General features: G+C 39.9%; 2 protein-coding genes across 5 annotated transcripts; one reads left to right on the top strand and one right to left on the bottom strand.

Annotated features, from left to right (window-relative positions):
• Positions 1–1,191: 1,191 nt before the first annotated feature.
• On the bottom strand, positions 1,192–4,068 carry LOC103400563 (uncharacterized). The gene is made up of 3 exons (XM_029094475.2): positions 3,424–4,068; positions 2,434–2,505; positions 1,192–1,623 (listed from the first exon to the last, which is right to left on the bottom strand). Exons 1-3 carry the CDS (start codon positions 4,003–4,005, stop codon positions 1,621–1,623), a joined length of 657 nt encoding a protein of 218 aa, XP_028950308.2. The 5' UTR covers positions 4,006–4,068; the 3' UTR covers positions 1,192–1,620.
• A 1,028-nt stretch (positions 4,069–5,096) lies between these two features.
• Positions 5,097–7,660, top strand: LOC103431495 (transcription factor IIIA-like). Of its 4 annotated transcripts, none has more exons than XM_008369651.4 (8): positions 5,097–5,347; positions 5,540–5,674; positions 5,821–5,987; positions 6,102–6,249; positions 6,335–6,620; positions 6,711–6,949; positions 7,068–7,211; positions 7,330–7,660. In XM_008369651.4, the coding sequence occupies exons 3-8, from the start codon at positions 5,890–5,892 to the stop codon at positions 7,504–7,506; spliced, it is 1,092 nt and encodes a 363-aa protein (XP_008367873.3). In that variant the 5' UTR covers positions 5,097–5,347; positions 5,540–5,674; positions 5,821–5,889; the 3' UTR covers positions 7,507–7,660. The 4 variants fall into 4 exon arrangements, with proteins under 4 accessions (XP_008367873.3, XP_008367872.3, XP_017186734.3 ...); XM_070814078.1 differs by having other exon boundaries at positions 5,105–5,347; positions 5,543–5,674; XM_008369650.4 differs by lacking the exons at positions 5,821–5,987; positions 6,102–6,249 and having other exon boundaries at positions 5,099–5,347; positions 5,543–5,674.
• The last annotated feature ends 565 nt before the right edge of the window (positions 7,661–8,225 follow it).

Here is an 8,225-nt window from a genome sequence, read left to right as displayed (position 1 = left end):
AGAGGGAGTGGAAAAACGTGGACTGCAGAAGGAATAAAAACAGAAAAGAGATGGGACTCGAACTGGCTGGCGAAGAAACGAAGCGGGACAGAGAGTTAATGGCAGGGAAAGAAAAGCATAAAATAAAAGAGACAGCGCGGATATAGACACGGGAGTGAGAGAGCATGTGCGGCGAAGAAAAATAGATATAGAAAAAGAATCATAAGGCAGCAAGATGGAGACAGGATAGAGAGTGCACTGGCGGGACAGACTGACAGAAAAGAAAAGAAGAAGCAACGTGCAGAAAAGGAGGAGGTCAGAGTGCGGACAGGATTTGGGGGCTTAGAGAAAGAAGAATAAACAGGAAGAGAGAGGACTGAAAGGGGGGATAAGAAGAAAGAGAAGCAGCGGGAGAGGGGGGAGCTGCCATTGGGCAGCTCGAGAGTGGCGCAGAGAAGTCAGCTGGGCTGACGTGACTGGAAAGAAGAGAAGGCGAGAGGAGAGAGGCAGGTCAGTGAGCAGTGAAGAGACAGAGGCCAGGTCAACTGGGCGGAAGGCAAGAAACAAACAGAAGCACAGAAGCACGGCAGAGATCAAAGCTCCACTCTATCTTTCTCGGTTAAATCTTTCCAAACTTATGTTTTACTTTTGGTTTAATTTGAGAATAATGTGTAACTAATTTTTAGTAGTTAGGGGCTGTTTTGAAGCCCCGAATATGATCGTAAATTTGAATGAAACATAACATACTTGCATGATTATTTGGTGGTGGAAAGCATGTCCCCTAACTCATTTTCTTAACTTGTGAATTAAAATCTATTGGTATTATTTAAAATTGGTTTCTGTACTGTTTTTGTACGATTTAATTTAAATAGTAAATCAATTCCAAAAATCCCGAAAATTTGTGTGAGCATAGCTTGGTGTGTCTAGTTTAGGTGTATAAAATTTCGTTGCATTTGGATAAGTATAAGTTAGTCTAATAATTATTGTTTGGTGGCTGGTCAGTGGAGACAGCCACCCGTTTTTGTGACATTTTAAGTATTTGGATAAAACAATCTTCTGCGGGAAAGACCCTTATTTTCATATGCTACAATTGACAAATCTTAGTGTTAATAAGGAAAATTAATAGGATTATTGTGTGCTACTTTGTGGTGCGTTATAATTTCTACCAGACTGTCCTGCCATCGATGACAAAACAAATTTATATAGCGAGAATTTAAACTCGGGTGCATAGAGGAAAACTCTAGCCGCCAAATCAATTTCCTCAAACCAATTTCTACCCCAACGTTGACGGTCTACATTATTGCATTTGTTGGTCCATACTCCACAGCGTGCTTATGAAAATGACATTGATAATTCGAGATTTCATAGCATCCACCGACGTTGGATCCTTTGTTGAAATTGACACGTCTCGACTGCGAAGTTGACTGAGGAACCAAATTTTACAGAGTATAGTGAAACAAGTAAAAGCCTTCCCCACTGGGATTTTCATCTAATGATTTTCTTTTGCTATTCAAGCTTCGTTGATTGCATAATCAAGCACACCCTTTTCACATTCTACATGCTGTCTGTGATCAATTCGAACTCGATCTTCGACTTTAGCATCCAAATTAGAGGTTATACAGCAGTAAAACTCCATTGATTTCACTGCAAGAATCAAATAAGGTAGTTAATCATGGCTATTATGACATCCAAATTAGAGGATATACTGCAAGAATCAGCAGTATATCAGAAAATTCTTGCAGGTAAAATTCTCATATGCAGGTCAAGGACACATCCACAGACGCTAATATTTGAAAACTTCTTTCGTTAAATAGTATAAAGCAACTTTAGCCACCAGACGGCACAACTCTATCGTTGAGTTGATTGAATTTAATTTCACTATTTTCTAAAGATGCACGAGGAATTTGGCACAAAATGTAAGAGGACTCTTTCCCAAAGAAAGCAAATTCATGTCAACGGATCACCGATTCTTTGTTGATAAGGAGGGTGAACCTCAAGACCAAATGAAACGACACATTATTATGAGGAACTGGTGTAAACCCGGCTTCTAGATGAACTAAGCCTCTAAACAAATTGGGTAGAGCCAAAGGATAAACCTCGCCAAGAAATTAAGACAATATTTGTGGGGGTAGTGCTATCCACACATCCATTTTTACTTCACACACCCCTTAATTTTCGGCCGTCGAATCATATGAACTGAAGAATATCAATGGCCAAAACTTAACAAGGGTCTATGGGAGATATAAATGGGTGTGTGAATAGAACTTTCCTATTTGTGGTTACAGAGCAAGAAGAATGAATTTGATCAATCTGTCAGGACTAACTATAGCACAGGAGGATGGAGCTTCCGAATATACAAAATTGACGTGAGAATAGGAAATGAATATGTCGCATGGACTATAGAGATTTTTGCAGAGTTTGAGATTAGTTAAAGAAAGCAACGAAAATCCTCACCTTAGAGTAGCAGTCTTCACGAACAACTGTTTGATTGGTTGTACCTACATATACTTCACATGATGCTCTTGCCTGATTACCATTAAAGATCACAATTAGAATATTAGAATGAAAGATTTAACATCTAATCTAACATGCACGATAGAGTGGTTAAATGTGAAGTGAAGCACAACATAATCAACGTCCACCTCAACCATCGCACCCTTATTCAATTGCAGGATTTCACATGTATCTTTTCTAAAGTGATAAATCTGATAGCAGATAGCAACAGTCACTCTATCCTTATGTGCCTATTTGTTTGTACCGTTCTTTCATCTACCAAATCTCGGCTTCCTGTAACTCTACGGTTTGGATCAGAATCTTATTTCTACTAGCAGCAGCACTATATCACATACTATGCATCAATGACAAGTACACACAATTGTTCCTCTTTCTTTTCCAACACAAAATAATTTGGGGGTAAACAAGTAGCCCTCTGCACCAATCATGAGTGCATATACAAGAACTTATCGGCACGTTTCCTCTCAACTCATTTCCTAAATGATTGACCAAACTAGAAGTAAATCAAATTTCAACAATGCTGGATGTCTCAACCTGCTCTTGCAAAGTTGATCCTATGAACTACTAAATTACATAAAGAAGAAAACTTTACGAACCTCAAGAACAGTAAAGGCGAAATCAGTCAACCAAATGAGAAGTGAAAACAGGCACATTATGTGAACTAGTTATAACACTTCTTACACAATTTCCCAACTCTCTGATAGCAAAACTCAGAATTTCTTATAAATACGAAAATTCGAAGACTACATAAACGGAGTGTTTGCAACTTTCGTTAAAAATTTCCCAAATAGATACAGATTCTAATAAAAAATTTAATCTCTTCCTCTCAATGTTCAAACAAATATCAGACAGAACCAATTCCAGAGAAAAGCTTCTACATTGAATCAATTCGAAGTAAAAGACTCTACATTGCATCAAGAGCAAGTTTACCTTGATCGGAATCTTGAAGAACAAAAGCCCCAAACTTCCATCCACCTCCGTATCAGTATCAAAGGGAATTACCCCCTTGGCGAAATCTTCAAGCAAGTAGAACACGTCGTGGAGGACCTCGAGCCCGTCGATCACGAGCGTGGCGTTCACGTACGACGATGCTCTGGCCCTCACGCGCCCTCCGTCGGAGCTCACAAACCCTAGCTCCCTCGCGCGGTACCCCACCGTAACTTTGAGCGAGTCGTAATTCAGAGAGAAGAAGTCGCGATTTCGAACTCTGATGGTGAGAGAGAAGGAGAGGTCGAGAGTGGGCTTGGGGGCCGCGTTGATTCGGACGTGGTTGAGGCTAATTCGGGCGAGTTGGACGGTGGGGTCGGAGGGGTAGAGGAAGAAGGCGGCGGCGGAGAGGAGGAGGAGGGAGGTGGTGATTGAGATGTAGAGGCGGAGAGAGCGTCGGCAGCAGTAGTCGGGAGTGGGGCGGTAATGAGTTAGAACGACGACGACGTTTTGCTGAGGTTGGGGGTTGTAGGGGCCAGACGGGATCGGCGCGTAGAATACGTACTCGCTCTTGGAGGAGGCCATGTTTGCTGGAACAGCGTAAAGACGCGACGACGACTTAACAGAGTTTCTTTGGCTTTTTCCCCGTTTATTTTCTACGCAAAATATTAGGTTGTTGATTTGGTGGGCCATAGATTACGTGGCACGATCGACGCCGTCCAAGTGGACCTTAACCGATCATTAACCCAGGACCCCCCCAATATTAGGCCAATTTGCACATGCGACCCAGGACATTTTTCACTTTGGTACAATTTTCCCTCAAAGAGAAAAAGGCTAAACTGACAATTTGCCTTCTGAACTATCACTTAACTTTCGATTTTCATCATGAACTTTTTAATTGAAAAATTAAGAACTTAAACTAATTTTTATTGGCCGATTTCCCCCTTAGCGTTAGTTTTTCATAGATTTCATTCAAATTAACGTTAACTTTTATCACAAATACACCATGTGACTCTCTTTTGTGGACAAAAGCGTCACTTCGTTAGACCTTTAGATACAAAACCTATAAAATCACACATATTTGCATAGGTTTATATTTTAGAAATATAAGGTTTTCAATTATGTTACAAAATGAAGTACCAAACTACCTTGACATGTGCACGTGCTTCCATTTAACAGAAATTTGGATTGAATGAATGAAAAATTAACAACAGGGCACAAATCGGCCAAAAAAATTAGTTTAAATTCTTAATTTTTCAATTAAAATGTTCAGAGAGATAATCGAAAGTTAAATGATAGTTCATAAGACAAATCGTCAGTTTACTCTAGAGAAAAATAACAAATAACACAAACTTATTTCTATTTGTAACTCTGTTATATATATATATTTTTTTTCCGGTTGAAAGAGCAGAAATATTAAATTCTAGTTGCTAAGTGTTATTTCTATTTGTAACTGTGTTATATATTTTTTTCCAGTTCATATAAGTCACATAATGAAATTAAATAGAATTATTCTAGTTGCTAAGTGTTATTTTATCGTTTTTTGTGATAATTTCTAGAAAAAAGAAAAAACAAAGCTTAAGTGGTAAATGCACAAAAATGGAAAAACTAGGTGCTCTTTTTGCAATATTTCTAAAACTTATTTTTTGATTGGCGGTCGTATAGTCGGCAATAGCGTATCCCTTGCTAATACAAAAACCCTAGAAAATCAGACTTCCAGAAGGCAAAACCAAACGGCGGTTGCCTGATGAATTTGGCGGGTGAGAGTGAGAGAGTCGAGAGAGCGTTGGAGAAATCAATGGATAACAGAGAAGCAGATCAGAAAGTGCCAGTTTTCAAGGACATAAGGCGATATTACTGTGAATTCTGCGGGATCTGCCGCTTCAAAAAGACTCTGATCGCTTCTCACATCCTCAATCACCACAAGGTTTCCAATCCCGTCTTTTTTTTATTTTATCAAATTATGAATTTTTACGATTTGGTTTTTTGAATTCGAGGGATTTACTGTTTTGGGTCATTTGGTTTTTGTATTTTAATCGAAATTTGAAGTTTTGGGTTTTATTCAGATTGATTGTGTTTATTTTTATTTAGTTTTTCGCTGTTTTCTTATATACTGTAGCAGATGGATATGGCAAAAGAGGCTGGTGGGGAAGGGGAAGGAGAGAAGGAAAAATGTAATACTTGCGAAGAATGTGGTGCTACTTTCAAAAAACCTGCACATTTGAAGCAACACATTCAAAGCCACTCCCTTGAGGTATTTGATTGCTGTCGAATTCAAAGTTTCTTAGCTTTTACGTGTTTGTGATAGTTTCATATGAGTTGATTGTGTCTATAGCTTTCCGTACTTTTTCGATGAAGTTTACGTCATGTTTGCAACAATTTAAGATTGAAGTTTTGCAGGAATCGATATTTTTAAGAGCTATCTTTTGGATAGCGTGACGCATTGGATCCCACACAAAGCACTCCAAAATGCGAGAGGTTTTTGACTTGAATGGACCAGTATCAGGTGGGAGACCTCCTGTGAAGCTCCATCAAGCGAGCCTCAGTCACGTACCTTTCAGTTTGAGGTTTGAATGCTTGAACACGCGTAGTTTGTTTGTGAATTCGCTTTAGCTTATTCTCTTTACTTTTGTATGAAGTTTTCGTTATGTTTGCATCGGTTGAAGTTAGAAATTTTGCAGGAATCAACATTTTAATGAAGTATCCATTGGACAACGTGAAGCATTGGATCCCAATCAAGAACTCCAAAATGCGAGAGCGTTTGACTTGAATGGACCAGTAACAGGTGGGAGACCTCCTGTGAAGCTCCATCAAGCGAGCCTCAATCACGTAATATGTGATTTGAATTCGTGTTCATTTGGGTTTTGGAATTGTGTTTATTGGTTCATTATTTATGTTAGCTTATTCTGTACAGAGGCCATATGTTTGTTCGGTGGATGATTGCCGTTCCAGCTTCAGAAGAAAAGACCACATAAATCGCCACCTTCTTCAGCACCAAGGGAAACTCTTTAAGTGTCCAATTGAGAACTGTAATCGTGGATTTGTTTGCCAAGGTAACATGAGCAGGCATGTTAAAGAACTTCATAGTGAGGATGGCACCTATGTTGGAAGAGGTCAGAAGCAGCATGTGTGCCAGGAAATTGGTTGTGGAAAGGTGTTTTTATTTGCTTCGAAGTTGCGGAAGCATGAGAGTTCTCATGGTAGCTTTCATTTCTAAATTCTAAATCCTTATTTATGTTTTCAGCACTATGTTAATTGCAAACTAAAGACAATATCCTTCATTTCTGTAGTTCATATGGATTCAGTGGAGGCATTCTGCTCTGAAGCAGGTTGTATGAAATATTTTACCAATGACCAATGCCTCAAGGACCATATCCTGTCCTGCCACCAACACGTTACGTGTGAGATATGTGGTTCCAAAAAGTTGAAAAGGAACATCAAAAGGCATCTACTCACCCATAAAGGAGGAGCGCCTTCAGTTGAGAGAATTAAATGCAGTTACAAGGGTTGTCTTCACACATTTTCGACTGTAAGTTGCAGCCTTTGGATTGGTTGCATTATTTTGGTACAGAAAATTTATTGTTTGTTATTCTGTGTTGCCATGGTTATTTTTGACTCCTTTTCGGGTTTTGGCTGGACATTTGCAGAAATCAAATCTCACTCAACATGTCAAGGCTGTACACCTTGAAGATAAACCTTTTGCCTGTAGCTTTTCGGGGTGTGGCATGAGATTTGCATACAAGCATGTGAGGGATAACCATGAGAAGACTGGACGCCATTTTTATGCCTATGTGAGTTTTGTTCTTGGAGCATTCAATACCCTTTCCATGTATGGATTTTCAGATAAGCATCTTTCCAGGAAAATGCCACATTACAAATTCGTATTTGGAACATTATTTTGATTTGCAGGGGGATTTCGTAGAGGCTGATGAACAATTCCAGTCAAGGCCAAGGGGCGGCCGTAAGAGGAAGTGTCCCACCATAGGAATGCTCTTACGAAAACGGGTGACTCCACCGGCTCAGTTGGGCCTGGAGCCTGAGTACCTCTCCTGGTTGCTCTCACAAGACGCGGAGGATGAGAATTGAGTCGTGGCGTTCTAGTTAAAATGACCAGACACGCATACTAACCTATGAGAGCGAAAGCTTTAGGAATTAGGAATTTCTCAACACTAGATTTGGATGTTGGATGGTGTAATGAATCTCAACAATAAATATATATAGCATTTCTGTATTTAACGAAGTCTTGGTAAACAATCATGGTGAGGATTGCACTATGTTTCGTACTTTTTAGATTATTCACCAGCGCTGTTACTGTTTGAATTCGTTCGAACAAGCGATGCATCAGAGTAGAACCTCGACATCCGAGGTTCCCTCTCCAGGGCAGCAGTCACATCCTTTACAGATTCACTACGTCGTGCCGCCCTTGGTTTGGGCGCGATAACTCGATCCTTTTTGCCGCCCCCTTTCTCTGCTTCTCGATTGTCCTCCATACTACCTCCGGCTGTTGATGTAGGCTTGCCGTTTATGTTGGCCGAATCATGTTGCATATATGTTAACAGATATCGTTATTTTTCGAAGCAATCTGATTAGTGTTATCAAGAGTATTTGTCGAGTGTTGTCGATGCAATCGGTCGAGTGTTACTGAGATATGCTTAACAGTCATTACACCAAATACTAAGTGAGCACAAAAGAGACTACCAAACATTCGGAGCCCGAGAACTTCCACATGCTTGTTTCTTGGTTTGCGGGTGATCCTGGTCCTAGGACCACCTTGGTCCCAATGTGCATCCGTCCTTATTTGCAAC

This window comes from Malus domestica, chromosome 15, assembly GCF_042453785.1.
Source record: "Malus domestica chromosome 15, GDT2T_hap1".
NCBI classification, from domain to species: domain Eukaryota; kingdom Viridiplantae; phylum Streptophyta; class Magnoliopsida; order Rosales; family Rosaceae; genus Malus; species Malus domestica.
The sequence above is the reverse complement of the archived record's forward strand: the minus strand, read 5'-3'. Positions and strand labels throughout refer to the sequence as shown.

Bases quoted from the DNA above. Each gene is read 5' to 3' on its own strand.
- LOC103431495 (XM_017331245.3), top strand. From the start codon at position 5,168: ATGAATTTGGCGGGTGAGAGTGAGAGAGTCGAGAGAGCGTTGGAGAAA. The intron at 5,348-5,539 runs GTTTCCAATCCC...TATATACTGTAG, and splicing joins ACATCCTCAATCACCACAAG to CAGATGGATATGGCAAAAGA. The intron at 6,621-6,710 runs GTAGCTTTCATT...TCATTTCTGTAG, and splicing joins GAAGCATGAGAGTTCTCATG to TTCATATGGATTCAGTGGAG.
- LOC103400563 (XM_029094475.2), bottom strand. From the start codon at position 4,005: ATGGCCTCCTCCAAGAGCGAGTACGTATTCTACGCGCCGATCCCGTCT. The intron at 2,506-3,423 runs GTAAACTTGCTC...AATGGTAATCAG, and splicing joins TCTTCAAGATTCCGATCAAG to GCAAGAGCATCATGTGAAGT.